The following is a 16694-nucleotide window of genomic DNA, read 5'->3' as shown; positions in this document are numbered from 1 at the left end:
CGATAAATTAGACTTAGGTTTCATGTTTCGGCTGTGCGATCTCGCCTTTCCCCATGGGCGCGATGCATTCAACATAATCTCGAAACTGCGTCATCCTCCACAAATTTCACCCCCTCTTTGGCTATCTTGTTCTCTTGTGTACCCTATCTCTGTACCTTGAGGATTAGCTTCTTCACGAGTAGATACATCGGGTGCACAAGTCTTGTCCCACTACCATTAACCATGGTAGACCTCGTGTTTCCAGCGTAAAGAAATTTCTGAAACGTTGCATTGCTGTTCGAAGCAGCCAACTTCTTTCCACTGACTGATTCTTAAAGTGCGCCTCGTCTTGGGGGCCACTCCACAAGCGGGACCTATTGTCCCAACATAATTTTCACCCTGCAACGCAGCAACAAAGCGCGCTGTCGTAAATAGCCCGCGGCTGTGCTGCGCTGGCAGATCAGGATAATGGTTTCAGATATTAACCTAGTCGGATGGAAAGTTGCCCTCGAAATTCGCCGCGCCGCCGCAACTTTCCAATTTGTTATCGCTGCGGCTCGCTGGAACTTTCCGAAACAAAATTATTAATTGTTTTCGAGGGCTAGCATCGACTGTATCGGATGCCAGGGAATGAATACGAAATTTACGAGGGGCGAACGTCGCGAACTTCCACGATATTATCGCCTCTAAATGGAACGGCGACCGGGTATTCGCCTGTTCGACCTGCAACGTCATCGGATGGATGTAATCCGATTACCTGAAGCACGCGTACGGATACGGATGTCCATATCATCCGGATAATACGGCGACCGAGTTTCCTGCGTAATTTACACACGTAGCTGACCGATTTTGCATTAGACAGAATACGTGACTTAGAAACCTATTACACATCGATGAGGATATTTGCGCGAGTGCTCTGAGCAATTTATATAAACTGGCCCAATCTGCAGCGCTCTTAACAATTTTAATCTGAATTTTGTTTGAATTATCGGGCAACAGAGAGGAATACCAATGCGTCTCGCGTTCTCGCGAAACAGCGAGAGTACAACCCGCAGTAGTAACAGTCAATGATTCTGTCGATCCGCTGGGCTAAAACGGTTCCTCGCTGCTTTTAATATAATTGGCGATTACTAACGCTTGAACGCGAGGGAAGAATCGCAGAGAGGTGCATAAGATTTCCAGCGGGGGCTGTATAACAAGTTTGAACGGCGTAGAAGCTAGGTTCTTTGTCCGTGGCAAGACGGCGAGTCGCAGGGCGCGAGCGTGATCGCTTTGTGCATGATAGATTAATTTCCCTCCCTTTTGCTGGATTAACGTCGCGCCCGCCTCGCCGTGGAATACTAAAAGCATGCTAAGTGTAGAAGCTTTTTTTTTAGAGGCTTTCGACTAAGATCACGTAGTGGATATTCTGTGGCAAGGTTCGCGGAGACCGCTCTTGGGGCGGCTGCCTTCGTGACCCCCGGCATGGAAGAGCCGACGAACACCGCGTCCGGGAGCAACGAGGACGAGGACGAGACGCCCTTAGACCCCGTCGTGGTCATCTCCAACGACAAGAGCACAGAGTTCTTTTTAGCCACCGTCGTCGAGGAGGCAGCGTAAGAATCCAATCTTCATCGCCATCGCGAGACGAACATTCCTGTCGCCCTTTGTCTCCCATTGGGCCACAGTAAAACGTTGCATTCCCGATTTAACGACCGGTATGTCTATGTCGACGACGTTCACGGGCAGACAAAGGAAGGTGCGGATGGTGAAATGGGTCAGTTCGAAAACACTGTAAGCTTGGGACAGTGTGAAACTTTAATCTCTAGTTCGCGGAAGGAATTAGCAGAATTCGGTTAGAATTCGGAATTAGTGGCGCATGGAGAGCGTGCGAGGGGAATTAATTTCTTGCCCATTGGAGGAGATAAGTCGTTGGTTACTTCGTAAGACGAAGGTCGATCTAAAGGTCCATCTTAATTGGCCAGATTCGCGAATTAAGATAGCGCTGATTCTCCTTTGGCTTCGCGCTATCAGCGACCGCCATCCGCCTCCTGGTAGTTTTCGAGTTACAAACTGCAGTTCCACCCCTGTTAAAGGCGATATATCAGGCGGAAATCTTCGGTCAGCTCCCATCCAACTACCCCTGCATCTGTTATTGCAACTGGGGATCCGCGGAATCATCGGCTAAAGAATTACTAGCGGCCACGTCCGATAAAAATAGAAGGAAACGACCGATAAACCAATTCGGTGTGAAATCGATTCGTTTGTTTGCCGAATGCCCACTGGTCCAGCAACTTGGAGTGGTAACTGTATCGACTGGACGCGGAAGATGGGGCTTCGATCGATTCCTTTGTTTGAGCTAATAAAACATACGCGGGAGGAAGAGGAACGCAAACACCCGCGGAGGACGCAATAGAAGAAACAAATGGGGAACGGCAAACAGGGTAATTAGAGGTAATAAATGGAGGGAATGGAGGGAATGGAGCGACAGGTAATTTAGTGCCTTTGATTTCACCAGCATATTCCTCTAAACACGTTAATACTGTAAAGGGTAGAAAAGCATCTCTCCACATCCAACATCAACTCTACATCCATTCGCAGATTTTCGAATGCCGCGAATATGTTTGAGCGCGAATGCTCATTGCCCGTGGATCGGAGGACTCGTTGCGCTACGGTAATTCGGGAATTCGCTGGTTAATTAAGATCGATACGCGTGGTCGCCGCGTATAGGAACCGTGCTGCTGCCACGGGGTCTATCTTTGAGACCGATCACCGTGGAGCATCAACGCTGCAGCGCGTTTAATCACACGGGACGCTTTGTCGCCGATGGCGAGCGGATTATATGGTAGCGCGCTATTGAAGCAGACACTTGCAACTAAAACAGACCCGCCATGGGGTGGCAGTGTGGAATAACGGTCACGGTGAACGTTCGTCTCGCGGTGTCCACGCAAAATGCTTCTGCTCGCAGGTGGAGGGTCACGGGGCCGTGGCCCGGTAGGAACGCTAATGCCCTAGGCTGGGATGCTACTGATACTCGAATTGCAGTTGTCGTTTCAGTGCAGTGGCCCAGGCTCAGCTGGGCGGTACTCAGACCGTGAGGAAGGATTCCGGGTACGACGGGGCAGCGAGCAGCACGATGATCCACGAACCGTTGGACACGAATTCCAGCCCGAGCCCGAACCCGCGGATCACCTCAGCCCCGTCCTCCTCCACTTCCTCCTCGCCGCCGCCAAAGGGTGCGTCGACGATTTCCGGCTCGCAGGCTAAGAAGAACGGCAGCGAAACGAACAAGCAGGAACTGAAGAGGCTGAAAAGCGCCGGTTCCCTTCTCCCTCTTCAGCTTGGACGGACGCCAAGCGTGTTGTCTGGCTCGTCCACCTGCAAGAAGGACAAGAAGAACGCGGCGTCGGGCTCTAGGTTCACGATATACAAAGCGAACAAGGCGAGCAAGAAGAAAAGAGAGAAAAGCTCCGCGAAGAAGGAACGCAAAGCCACGAAGACGCTAGCCATCGTTTTGGGTGCGTTGGCTGCTTTCCATTTCGAATTCTATTATACAGTGGCGGGCGAAAGAAAGTTTACAAATTTTAAAATCGCATAAAGTTTTTAGAATCGATCCAAACGACGTGAGTTTTTTTACAAGCTAGAAGGATTAGTTTGCTAAGTGGCATTTACTATTTCTTTTGCTATTCCGACCAATTGCATTTTTGCTCAAAACCACGAGACACGTCACTTAACAAACTAATCCTTCTAGCTTCTCAAAAAAACTCATGTCGTTTGGATCAATTCTAAAAAAGTTATGCGATTTTAAAAGTTGTGAACTTTCTTTCGTCCGCCACAGTAGGTCCTCGGTGCGGATGGTCACCTAAGTGACGAGTAAGTCGACGTAGCATGCAAGGTGTTTTCCAATTGCAGGTGTCTTCTTGATCTGTTGGCTGCCGTTCTTCACCTGCAACATAATGGATGCCCTTTGCACGAAGCTGGCGGTCGCCTGCCAGCCGGGCGTCACAGCCTTCATCGTGACCTCCTGGCTGGGATACATGAACAGCTTCGTAAACCCGGTCATATACACTGTGTTCAATCCCGAATTTCGCAAGGCGTTCCACAAGCTGCTCAGCTTCTAGACGATGGACCCCATCCAGTATGGCGCTCGTCTCGAGGCAAGGAGGAACAACGAGGCATTGGACAATCGAACAGCTCAACATTTGTTCCGGCTGAAGGTAAATCTCAGTTTCAGCTTGCTCTGTAATGGTGCCGGTCTCCCTATAGTTGGGCATTTTTCCTCTGTTGCTCGTCAGAAGGTGCATCCATCTATCGCGCGTCACTGTTCAAGCCCGCCTGACGATGTCGAACCGGAGACAGCGTGCATCGATGTTAGAGCTGAATTACCGTATAAATATATCTAGACTAATTAATGCGATAAAACGAGCGTCACGGTGCTGGGCGCGCGAGAATTTCGACAAGAGGCGCCGAGATTCGCGAGCTAGCATTTGAAACTCTTCGAGGGACTCCGGTGCGAGAGGATCGGTGAAGGTAATGGATATCAGGCTGAAAATTGGACGATAGATGTATAATTCGTTGGATATTACACATGCCGTGGCAGTATTACCGTAGCTCGTAAGGTATAGCAATATTTTTCGGCTCAAAGCGGAAGAAGCGACGCGCCAGCTCCGCGACAAACCGTTCTGTACATTCGCTGTATCTGTATCATCGTACGTCTGTCAGGCGAAACGTACGGTTCCACGATTCCATTGCCGTTCCACTGTCGGATCACCTGCGAGCGACGTACGGATCGAAGGGCTGGTTCGCAAATTGCCTGCATCCCCGGACACGTAACTCGCGACGGAATAATAACTTGCCCCGTAATTCGCACTTGATAAGTATGAATAAACAATTCGAAACCGTGTCCTTCGATCTCCCAGAATTCACTTGCTCGGAGAAGGAACAGAAGCGTGTCGAATGCGCTCGATACACGTGCCATTTCCACTATCGAGTACTCGAATCTTTTCTATCGTTTAGCTCTTGGAAGTCGACTACCATGGCCGGGCTTTCCCATTTCCTCAACTCCTTGGATTCAAACTTTCCTCGATATTCCATTCGCGAGACTTCCCTCCCCTTTCTCCAAGCTTAAAAGTGAATTCCCTTAAAAGTATCGACAGTCGAGCTCGACTTTTCTTTCGCCGATCATTTCCACGGCTGTTTAATCGAAATCCACGCGCCGTCTATAAGTACGCGCGTTAAGCGCATCGAGACGTTCGCGTTCGAGCCTGGACGAGTGGAAATCGATACCAGCGAAGTGACCGCCAGTTTCGCCGCGGGAGCTGTTCCCGGAGATAAACACTGTACATAAGTTGGCGACAGGACAGTGTAGACGCATCAGGAACACCTGTATCGAGCGTACCGACGCGCAGCATCCACTTGCTGTTCCCGTCTTCGTGTCTGCGTAGTCTCCCGCGACCGAATTTTCAAACATATCAATACGAGGGCGATGCACGATACCTGTCCCGTGCATCGGCAGATCCGAGGCGCGCTTACCTATTGTAAGGAGCACGCGAAGCGGAAAGGAACTCGGGAATCCGGACGCAATAGAATGACGAAGTTCCGTGCTAACGGGGGGCCGTTTCGCGTGAGCCCGTGCTGTCGCAATAACGTCTACAATCAAAGCTTTCCACCCCCGCGCGGGGTTCTACGAACACGTTGTATCGCGTAGCCGTAAGCTTCCACTGTATATTTGTAAATAACGCGAAGGATTGACGTATCATCCACTCGAGCCGTGCGACCGTGCGCGACAAGCGATGATCGCGAAAGAATGCCTAGGTATCCACCGCAATTACTAACACGCTAGACGCAACGATAGAGAAGTAACGTAAACGCTGAATGATAGGCAGAACTTTAGGGAAACTATTTCTCGATGAATTGTGATAAAGCTAGCTTTCATTGAGTAGTCAAGGATCCTGATGATTTGCGGCTGATTAGAAGGGGGCACACGATAGCCGACAATCGGCAGCTTTTCCTTGATTCCTGGTTCAATTGACGGAATTCGCGATTTGCACGAACCTCTTGATTTTAAACCGAGAGTCACGAAGATTCTCCCCGCAATCAGTGAACTTAGGACGACCAATCGCGAATTATTTATGGCGATGTCGAAACGATATATCGTTGAAATATTAGCAATAATTCTGGGCCTTTAATCCTTCCCACTTCGAGGCTTCGTATTCTGTTTGAATTTCTATATTGAGACAGCTCCAAAAGCGCACGCTCGTTTCTTCTATTACATTCACCATCACCTTCATCAGTCACGAGATTAATTGGTGGTATTTTAGCGATGTATCGTTGACGTCGCGCTTGCGTTCATATCCCTGAGTTGTCGATACGTTATGAATCCCTGGCTGGCCACCAGCTTTGCGCCTTCTCCAATTAGGTATCGTACGGAGCTTCTCGCCCCGCGTTACTTTGATCGGGGATATTTTAAACGATTCGCGATAGATCGTGCCACGTGCCATTTTACGCCACCATCCAGAGATAAAGGAACACCCTGAGCGGATTATTAATTGGCAAAGTTCCCCGGTCGTTAACGGCGAGGCGAAAGTTTCCGAGGGAGCTAACCCCAGAAACGCAGGAACGATCCGTCAAATATTTTCGTTGGCCAGCGAGCCCTTAAATCGAAACGTACCGCTCCAATCCCCAATGCCACCACACCCCTCAACCTAGTTCTTTCTGTAACAGATTTTGCTACTTTCTTCGTCGCGATCCTTCTGCCATCCAGTCATTATTGAAGACTCGCTGCACGTTTCGATGCAAGGGCCGATGTACCGCGGGAAATCGACAGTTATCCGTCGATTCGAGTGAAAAACGAAACCCAGCCAGATCGTGCTTCCGCGTCCAGCGAAAAACGACTAAAGCCTAGCTTTCTGTTCTAGCGGAACACGCTCCGAGGAGCGTTAGTATGTTTCTTACGGCGCTCCACGTAAGATCGGTGTATTTTTCTAACCTGATACGTTTCCTTCCTCTGTATATACGTGTGTATGTATATGGTACACGTACGGGGCGCAGTTGTGTCTGTATCGTACGGGGAGAATTTTTGGGGATAGTACGCTGTATATCTGTGTAAATTTATATCTAATCGAGGAGAAGCGTTCAGCGTATACGAATGCCTGCGAGAGGGTCGAGGGAGATTTTCAAAGGGATCGAAACCGTGAACCGACCGTTGGAAAATCTCGAGAAGCTACGAGGGGCGCGGCCTCCACCTGCTCGACTCGCGAGAAACAGAGAACGAGCCAAAGAGAGACAAAAAACAAATAGATAAATAAAGGGAAGGGGCGAGGGAGTGACTATGTGTCCATCAGGTGGCGTGCGTCGTTCTGGTGTGAGAGAACTGCGTTTTTCCTATGAATTTCTTAATTATTACTACGAATGGTCTATACAGGGCATAGATGTAAGTGGCGGATCATCGATTTGCCGTGACTAAACGGTAATCGGAGCGGATCGAGAGGTGGAACAACATGAATATCTAAAACGCTGTATGTACTGATGGCAATACCTATACATATTCACACAGGACACGGTCATTCAGAGACACGACGACAACCGAACACACGGACACTTGTTAAAATTAATAAAATATAGTATAAATTAACCACGAACCTTTTATTCCACGAATCCATTCAAAAGCTACATCGAGCTTTAACGTTGGAAATTCTTTCCATCAGAGGTGGGTTGGAACAGCGGAGTCTTCCAAGCGTGTAGACTCTCGATGCTTTGTATGCTTTCCTTTTCAATTCAAGTAGTACGTAGTATTGAATGCTTTCCCACCCTATCGAGCGGTTCCCAGTAATCAGACCGCCAAAAGCCGAGTCAATGCGATTCGCAGTGGCAATGGTCATGGCTGAGGGCTGCGGACGTCAGCCGGATCCAATCTGCAACGGAATCGTTTCGCATCGACTTTCACGAACGGCCCTGAAACGAAGGGCGCCTCGGGACCCCGTTAAGGGACCGAAGCCTTGTTCTCGTCGACGTCTGAGGTTGTTCACGCCAGCCATTAAGAGGCAACGGAAAGGAGATACAGCGATAAAGAACCCGAAAAGTAACGCGAAAGGGGCGAACCTACATCGGGGTGAACACTCGAGAAAGGTAGGTCGTAGGTAGCAGAATTTTTTCGTAATAAGAGAAATATACGATGGGGTTATTCGGGGGTGAACCGGCCAGTGAAATACGAGGTTGGAGGGTATAGTGTCAATAACGATATCCACGATACACGATGCGTTAATAGCATTGCGCCTGAGTCAACGTTGAATGCTGATAATAAGGATCAACGAAGAAGGAGCGGGTGAGTCGACAGTCGAAAAAGGAAAATTGATTGGGAGGAAGTTGTGAAAGTATTATCGATTATTGAGAAGGTGGTGATCCATTCAGCTTTTCGAGGCTTCTGGTAATGAAATTTTATTTCTATTTCGTGGTAGATTAAATTATACACACTTAGAACAAGTTAACGTTTATGTCTACTTATTTGTAACCGCGCGAGCTATGAAATATCTTTCTTTAACATTAATCTAAGTTTTCGTCGACTTTGGCAGTTCGTTAAAGTTAAAGAATTCCGAGCTTCTTGATGTTGAGCTCACGTCCGCGTCTACCACATGTGTTGACCCAGCCCGATCTGCAATAAAAAAAAGAGTAACCGAAATATTTATCGGCAGGACGCAATAAATTATTGCACATTCATATTTCCACGGTGCTTTCAATTAAAACAGCCATGGGGATCCGATATTTGTTCCCGTATTTACACTGGACGAGCGTTTCCGATGACAGTCGTGGATCGAAAAAACAAAACGTATATTCTGAATGAATTTTTATATTATTTGCACTACTGTACGGACTCTGTCAAGCCGATGAGATTTTCGGTTTTTCGATCAACGCGCTACGAATCTCGCGATATCTGGCTGCATTATATCCAGCACGCCGTTTCAACGGAGATGCTTTTCGAAATCTAGCAGTATTCGGAGTACAAAATTCCCATGGAACATCCTAACGAGGTTCTCTCTATCGACAAGGAAGTCTCTTAGTCTCGGATGGCTACGTTGAATTCCCTCCGTCCCAAGAAGTTTACCAGCTCCCTAAGCTTCGCGGCGCGTAAAACAATACAGGCTCGGGAGTTCGTGTATGAGGAAAATCATGCGTTTCGAGGGAGGAGCGAGAAATTCGGGGCAAACAAAGCCAGCAATGCGGCTGTTAGCCAACTCGTCGAAAGAGCCAAGTTCCCGCCGTTACCGGGGATTCGGTTACCATTGACACAACTGAAACTGGCACGGCGATGAGAATTATAAGCCCGACACTTGTGGCAGCATTCGTGAAAATGCTGCGAAGGGACTCGCAACTGTACGCTGGTTTCGGAGCCAGGGACGCGTGATTGCTAGGTGACAGCTTACCTTGGGGAACGTGGAGAACTGCTGTCGCGGTATTTCCGGCAAGCTAAATCCCACTTTCGCGATGCCGAGCTCCATAGGCCTAGAGATAGCACTGCTAGACGGCAGGGTGTAATCTAACCCGCCGAAGCCGCCCAGCTGCAGCTGTAATCCTGCACAGAATCCCAGAGCGTTCAACGTCTTAAATGATTGTAGAAGGAAGTAGAACGATAGCTGGACCGTCGTCTAACCGCTTGGGATCGATATTACCTGTGGAGTAAGAGAGTGGCTGACTGGGCGCCTCGAACTGCCGCACCTGGCCTATGTGCTGGAAATTCTGACCCAAGTTCAAAGTTGGTATGCTGGCGGAAATGCCAGGCGACATGTTGCCAGGCATGCCCGCAGATATGCCGCTAATCCCGCCAGGTAAGCTGTTGAATATCCCCGTGGATGGTGCTTCCGGTATACTGTAAGCTAAGTTCGAGGGTAGGGCCGCACCTGAAGCGAGCATACCTAAACTGCTGGCTCCTTCAAAGTCGGTCAGAAGATAGTTCGGAGTAAAGTTAAAGTGTCCTTCTTGATAACCTGGCGATAATTTGGTCTAAGTTACGTTTCGTATAAAAAAGTATGGTACCTAACGGAAGAACAGACGACGAGTCCTGCGCGATGAAGGGCGAGACCCTCGGCAGCGTGGGAGGAATGTAATTCATGGTCTGCAATGGTCTAGGAATCGCTGACAAAGTCGCCATCGGTATGCTCGGCAGCGTAAGCTTCGACCTGTCGGCCAAAGTGCTGGCCAGTGGAACGTAATTCACGGTTTCCGATAGGGAAGATGGCTGGAAAGATAGACCGCGATTCGATTCTGGCTGCAGCAGATAGTTGAGCAAGTTGTCCTTTAGCGCGGCCTTTGACTCCCCTGGAAGTACGTAGCTCAACGGCTGGCTCTGGATTTTGTTGTTGAAACTGTTGTTCAGCACATCTGGCAGCGCGTAGTTGAGGAGGGGGCTCTGATCGTTGCTTTTGATGGCGCCTTTCGCCTGCTGCGACAGTAGGTAGCTGAGCAGCGACTGTTGGAGCTTGCTCTTCAGCCCGCTGGTGACATAGTAAGACGCTGGAGTGGTGAACTTCGCTGATTGAAATTCAATTGGAGGTACCGTGCTGGAAGGGAGAATAGAACGTATCAATGAATACTAATGCACGGAACGCGCAGGCGGCCGACTCATTCGCGCAGTTTCGAGCCGCTTTGTCAAACACTCGGTCCGCGCATCGATACCGGCGCGAGAAATAAAAAGCAGAGGCATTTCTTTCTGCCCGGTACAAGCACAAGAAATGACCTACTCGTCTCTCGGAAGATAGAGTAGACGTCATCGTAGAAATATCGAGTAATCACTGTTGCGCAATAATAACACACCATGCCGAGAAAGGCGTCTCGAAGACTGTCAGGCAAGGAGGAAGAAAAGATCAGGGTTGCCGGAGCGAGTAATCGATCCCGACACCGTCATTACGTACTGTCTACCGAAGGAGAGGATCGGAGATTCCGTGGCCACGACAGGTAAGCTGGTGGTCAAACCCGTCGGGTGGACCAAGTTTGAAGATTCCTTCGAGGTGACCGCTGATATCGTGGGTGCTGTTGTAGTTGACGCGCCTCCACCACCGCCTTCTACAAGCTGAAAGCAATTACAAACTTTCATTGGACCTTTTAAGATCCGCGGGAGTCGCGTGGGATCCACTTCCGAAGTTGTAAAGGAATTACGAGCGTCGATTGATTAGAAGTTCCCGCATGGACGAGCCGTAAGTGTTTGGAACATAGTTCGGTGGACGTTCAACCATAGGCCCGTCAGAATTACCCATCCAAATGGCGCTAAATGGAAACGAGGGTAAACGCGAAAAGGTCTAAGAGACGCAACGGTGGAATTGAATGCGAAGACGCAACGACGCGGGGTGAGTCTATTCCGCTCACCGTATCGGATTTCACGGTTGGCATTGTCGCCGTGTGCGAAGCCGTTTTCGGCTCGGAAGTTGCCGACGTGTGAACTTGGGCGATAGCCGTGGAGGAGACGCTAGACTGGAGCAACGACTTCTGGGTGGTCGTCAGCGTTGACGACGGCGCCGCCGTCGTCGGTGTCTGCTCGTTCAACGGAAGAGCGTTCTCGTAGGGTGAAATCGGCGGTACGGAGACATACCCGAGGCCGTGGTTCCCTGTAAGCCAACAAAACCATTCCTTTGCACGCTGAAGAGATTCTAAAGGCGACATTAGCTTGCTTCTTGCCGTTACCGTGCTTCAAGTACTCCAAATCCCTGCCGTAGGACACGGTCTGTTGGTCGGGCTGCGCTTGCTCCTTCAAGGAGCTGATTGGCTTATCGTACAGGTCCGAGAATCTGAAATCGTCACGGAACGACGGCTGCAGATACGAATACTGATCGTTCAGCGGTTGATCCTGGAGGCTCTGTTCGTTCCTGAAGGGAGGCTGGTCCCTGTACTGTTGATCCTTGAATGGCGCCCCGTCCAAGTAGAAGGAAGTCTGCCTCTTCAAGTCCGCCGCGTCCCTGACCGACGAGCTGTCACCGTAGAACCGTCGACTCTTCCCTGACGGATAATCTCTCAGCAGCGATTGATCCCTGAAGGGCAGCTGCTCGGAATAAGAGGGCGACAAGTCCTGGCTGTAAGGTCGCTGTCGGTAAGATTGATACAGCTGCGACTTGAATTGCTCCCGGAATGGTTGATGTTGCTCGTGGAAAGGTGGCTGCTTGCGAGCTCCTTGATAAGGCGGAAAGTCCTCCAGCGGTGGCAAGCTTCCTCTTCCATCCTTGTACGCGACAACGGCCACTGCCATCGCGACGATGATCCCCTGCAGGAGTAAATTACCTTATGAATATCACTCGATAGCAGTTATCTCTTCACTGTCACTGGCTAATCCCCAAACGACTCACCAGTTTCTTCATTTGACTTTCCTTTCCGTGTCGGACTTTTCTTCGGCTCGAAGAGGGCGAGTCGGTGAAACCACGTGCAATGATCTTCTGCGATCGATCGGTATCATTTACTTTCTTATATAGTTGCCAGGCCGAGGAAAAAGCGCTTCTACTCGACTTGCTCTCTGAATCGACGCGTCTTCCAGTTCAGGTACGCGACCGGATCTTGTAGATCACGTATGTCCACGCCTTTCTCTTTCTACCAAAGGTTCATTGCCAGGTTTACAATAGCCTTTAATGTATTCCTGAACCGGTAAGCGGCGTAAGCGTAGATTTTTCCAGTTTGTTAGCTTTTTCGCGAGGGAGTTTCATTTTTATATCGCGGGACAGTTCGTCCAGCGGGACATGATTAATGGAGTATCGCGTCGAACAACGCCGTGGCAAGATAGGTCAGGAAAGTTAATTAATCGGTGGAAGATCCAGGGCAAAAACTCGAGTCTCGATTCGCTGAACTTGCAGTATCTGCTGCGCCCCGTGAGTCACGGACAGTTTCTTATTTGATTCGAGAAATAGAAGCCTTATCTGTCTGAAACCTTCGCCCCGTCGTGAGGGACTGTACCCTTTGCTTGCGTAACTCCAGCTAGACGATGCGAGGAAAGGTTTAATTGAAAAACCGCAATCATTTACCAAGCAGCGTGTCTGTTCACCATTTTAAGCCGCTTTATCTTGGCCAGAGCCATCTACTTCGTGGAAACATAAGTCGACAGCGCAGAATAATGTTTTCCCTGGGAAAATAACAGTGAATCGATTCGATTGTCACCAGCCTAGGGCTGCAATTCGAACACGAACCATCGAATCATGGTAGTTTCCATATTTTCCTCTGCAGCCGATCGATCTTCGATAAACTACTCGAAAGGGTGCACTCGCGTGATATAAGGGTGTCTGAAGGCCTGCACCAGGAACCAAGAAGAGTGCACGAGTGCACGCTCGTCGACTTTTAAGGAGGTAATGGTGGTGTAATAAAAATTATACGTGGCCCGGGTTACACACTACCGACATTACTTTTCCTATAAAACGTCGATAGCTTGGAGGTCGGAGTCGGTGTTCATATAGTTTTGCTAGATAAAGCTGGCTACGATTAAACATTAAATCAGAATTCGAAGAGCTAATTGCCTGAATATTTTAGACGGTTGCACAGCGACTCGTTTATCGTCCATTTATTTCAGTTTTGATTCCATCTGCAATGTGGAATAAAATTAGTCCACTTTACTCGAAATTACGCCTGTCCATTTACCGAATACATGCAACGTTTATGAAAATACGATTTCGTCGAGTTGCGGGACACATGGCGCGTTAATAAACTGATGTTCGTTTCGTTCTGCAGGGCAATTACGAAAGAAAGCGAGGGTGGGAATGTGAAGAATAAATTATCGAATCCCGTTTTCGGGTTTAAGCGGTTTAATAATCGATCGTGCCCCGGAGCACCCAGTTGCCCGTGTAATTGCGTTTCGCGATTAACATTGGAGCACGCACTCGACTCATCATGAATTAAATAGATTTCATAACTTTACGTATTTGCATGCAACCCCCTACTTTCATTTCACCAATCTCGTAATCCATTGTATCATTGGCTTTGTCACTGTCGGATGACAATGGATTTTCAGTGTAAACTGGCTGGGAGGCTTGACAGTCGAAGGCCGTGAAGGTGTCGCGGAGTGTTACACGAACGACTAATTTGCGAAAATTCATTTTGCAAATTACGGCCCCGCTTCTCCCTGGCTGGACTTTGCTTGCACGGCAAATATTTGTCGCAGAGGCCCTCAGACGAACCGAAAGGTTCTCAGACGATCCATTAAGAGATTATTTGAAATCGCCGCGGGCGAGGCAAGTATCGCGGAGTATTAGGAAATATCGTTCGCGGAAATTGAATTACAAACGAACGTTGCGATTCGCTAAAGACGAATGGCGGCTGAAAGTTTCATGAATTCTATTAGCTCTCGGGTTTGCAAAGTGAAAATTTATCAGCGTTTCGTCCGTTGCGACGGTGAAACAATTCCTCTTATCTTCGACAGCCACGCTTCGTTCGTAATTAGCAAATGTTGGTTCGGAGGAATCGATCGATCTTGCCCGTCTGAAGTCTTTCAGCCATTTTTCTTCTAAACAGTATCAGACATTCGGCTGAGTTTCATGCCGAGGGTAATAAATTTCCCGGAGGCTTTAACCAAACACTCGTTATCACGCTGTGCGCCAATTTTCAAGGCGTTGCAAAATTTCTCGCGTACTACGTCCGTTTTGCTAGGGAACGAGCCGGGAGAAGTAATTCCTCGACTTAAACGTCCGCGGACCTTACGTGGCGCGTCTAGTGAAGTTGCTGAATTCAGTATTTCATTCAATTACTGCTATACTATCGCTGGAAGCTGGTACAAGTGCAAATGTTGCTCGTTTAATAGCATTACTCCAGCAATTTAACGTTGAACGCGTGCTAGATACGCTGCGGCGAGAACATAACACGCTGATTCTGTTTGGGAAGTAAAATGGGATTCTATTCTGTTTGTTTACGAGCTAATGGCTTGTGTGTATAATTCTGTGGACTTGCATGAATTATTAGTTTGCGATCGAGATTAAACCGGTCTAAACCCCGGCAAGGAAATGGTAACAGCGATTTCGAGATAAACCTTGTCGAGAGGATCGCATCGAAGAGGTAAGAAGCTTCTCCGAATTGCACAAAACTTGATAAAACTTTTTGAAAACGACAACTTGGGCATATACTCGCTGATACTTAAGAAACAAACTGGATTATCCCCTAAATCGATTCGACGGAATTTCAGTTACGAAACGATATATAGATAAACAGAATACGAAATTTGGTACGAAGCAAGTGGGGGAACTTATTAAAAATCGATTGAAACGTTCACACATCCGACGAATGATAGGTATTTTACGCACCGCCATGCTAGTCGGACTAAATGTTTTACATTCCCCTGTATATTCGTGTTTGCTGTGGACAGAAGCATTTATTAATTTGGAATTCAGAAAGCCTCCGATACCCCCATATTTACTCATTAAAATATCGCCGATGAAAAAACAGAAGGAGAGAAATATTTAGAATATTGATAGGACCAAAAAGCATTCCAATCTAGAAACGGTGTTATTTTTAAAATTCACGAACAGGCACGTACCATGGAGGCCGCCCGGCACGAATGGTAAACGCTGCAAAATAACACATTTCACGTTTCCGAAATTCAGTACAACGCCGGCGCATGCTCGGAACTTCTATAATTCATCTGATATTACGTGGCTGCTGGTAAAACGTTCCATCATTTTATTTAATAATAAATTGCAGGTGCCGTAACAGTAATCAAATTATCCCGCGACATTAATTAAACCATTGCAGCAGCATAAAGCCTCGACTGGTTCAACCTGGCTGATTATTGGTAATATTCTTTATCCATTGCTGAAAATTCGAAAACCCAGCGATCAAACGCAAAGATTTCCGCGGCTCGAGTACCGATCGCGTAACGCGCAATGAATATTCACGACCGTGGCCAGTGTTCGATTGTTATCGACAATGGGGTGTCGATCGAACGAAATTGAGATTTACCAGAGGCGATCGGCAACGGCTGTCAGCCAGCGCGAGAACGGCACTGGGCAAGAAAAAGAACCAATCAGGTTACCTAAGCTTTCACGCCAAATAAGAGCGCTGGAACCAGGCGTTACGGATGGAAAAATTGCAAATTTTATTACCACGGCGGAGACGAGCTTCTCGCAGCAATTTGCGCCTCGCGAGACGTGTAATTGGACGTTTTGATCGCGATCAAAATTTCGCTGGAGCGACGACGATCGGCCGGCGAAAGTCCTTTTATTGGTGCAGCCGCGTATCGCGCTTGCCAATTAAGGGCGTGTTTTGGTTGGGCACGCAAATAACGCTAACTAACCGAGGCTAAAAAATCTGCAACAATTAATGGAGAAGTTCTGCCGGAGAACACAGTTCTGCCTGATTGCACTGCACGGCTTATGCTCGCGCGGAGAATATATCACAAAATGTTTATGCCTGGCAATTTGTCGAACTGTAATTTTCATGATAAGACTTATGCTGCTTGAGAGTTTGCTATCTGGAATAGGTCTTCGTTTGAAACGCAATTTAGGGCGCACTGATGCCCCTGCAAACGCAAAACAACGCAGCACACACGATTGCATCTGTTCAAAGATGATTGACATGGAACAAAGAGCGACAGAAACACATTTCCTTTCACCGAGCCTCGACTGAATTATTTTTCGACCGTTCCCGTAACAAAACAATCCTGCGCGAATAGTCGTGACAGCCTCACCGCAAAACTCACCCCCCGCGCAATTCATTATCCTGGCATTTCGGTGCAGCCCCACGCTCAGTCAGCTCAGGTGGATCGATACCTGTTATTCTTTTTCCTTTTT

At 48.3% G+C, this 16694-nt stretch overlaps 3 protein-coding genes across 6 annotated transcripts in view; 1 reads left to right on the top strand and 2 right to left on the bottom strand.

Annotated features, from left to right (window-relative positions):
* Positions 1–7585, top strand: part of Dop2r (dopamine D2-like receptor) — a 113586-nt gene extending 106001 nt beyond the window's left edge. The window contains exons 6-9 of one of the 3 annotated variants that reach the window (XM_076826572.1): positions 1398–1574; positions 3004–3476; positions 3871–4175; positions 4254–7585. In XM_076826572.1, coding sequence (XP_076682687.1) covers positions 1398–1574; positions 3004–3476; positions 3871–4079 — 859 coding nt within the window. In that variant the 3' untranslated portion in view covers positions 4080–4175; positions 4254–7585. Of the gene's footprint in view, positions 1–1355; positions 1575–3003; positions 3477–3870; positions 4176–4253 lie in introns of all 3 variants that reach the window. The other 2 variants (XM_076826571.1, XM_076826570.1) reach the window with 2 other exon arrangements.
* LOC143376367 (tRNA N(3)-cytidine methyltransferase METTL6) overlaps positions 1–16694 on the bottom strand; it is a 239151-nt gene that overhangs the window by 130842 nt on the left and 91615 nt on the right. The window lies entirely within an intron of this gene.
* On the bottom strand, positions 8381–16402 carry LOC143376313 (uncharacterized). Of its 2 annotated transcripts, none has more exons than XM_076826478.1 (8): positions 12285–16402; positions 11629–12202; positions 11314–11552; positions 10863–11020; positions 9988–10511; positions 9624–9881; positions 9378–9526; positions 8381–8608 (listed from the first exon to the last, which is right to left on the bottom strand). In XM_076826478.1, exons 1-8 carry the CDS (start codon positions 12294–12296, stop codon positions 8582–8584), a joined length of 1941 nt encoding a protein of 646 aa, XP_076682593.1. In that variant the 5' UTR covers positions 12297–16402; the 3' UTR covers positions 8381–8581. The 2 variants fall into 2 exon arrangements, with proteins under 2 accessions (XP_076682593.1, XP_076682594.1); XM_076826479.1 differs by having other exon boundaries at positions 9624–9851.

Source organism: Andrena cerasifolii, chromosome 14 (genome assembly GCF_050908995.1).
Source record: "Andrena cerasifolii isolate SP2316 chromosome 14, iyAndCera1_principal, whole genome shotgun sequence".
Lineage (NCBI taxonomy): Eukaryota > Metazoa > Arthropoda > Insecta > Hymenoptera > Andrenidae > Andrena > Andrena cerasifolii.
Note: the sequence above shows the minus strand (reverse complement) of the source record. Positions and strands in the feature narration are given on the sequence as shown.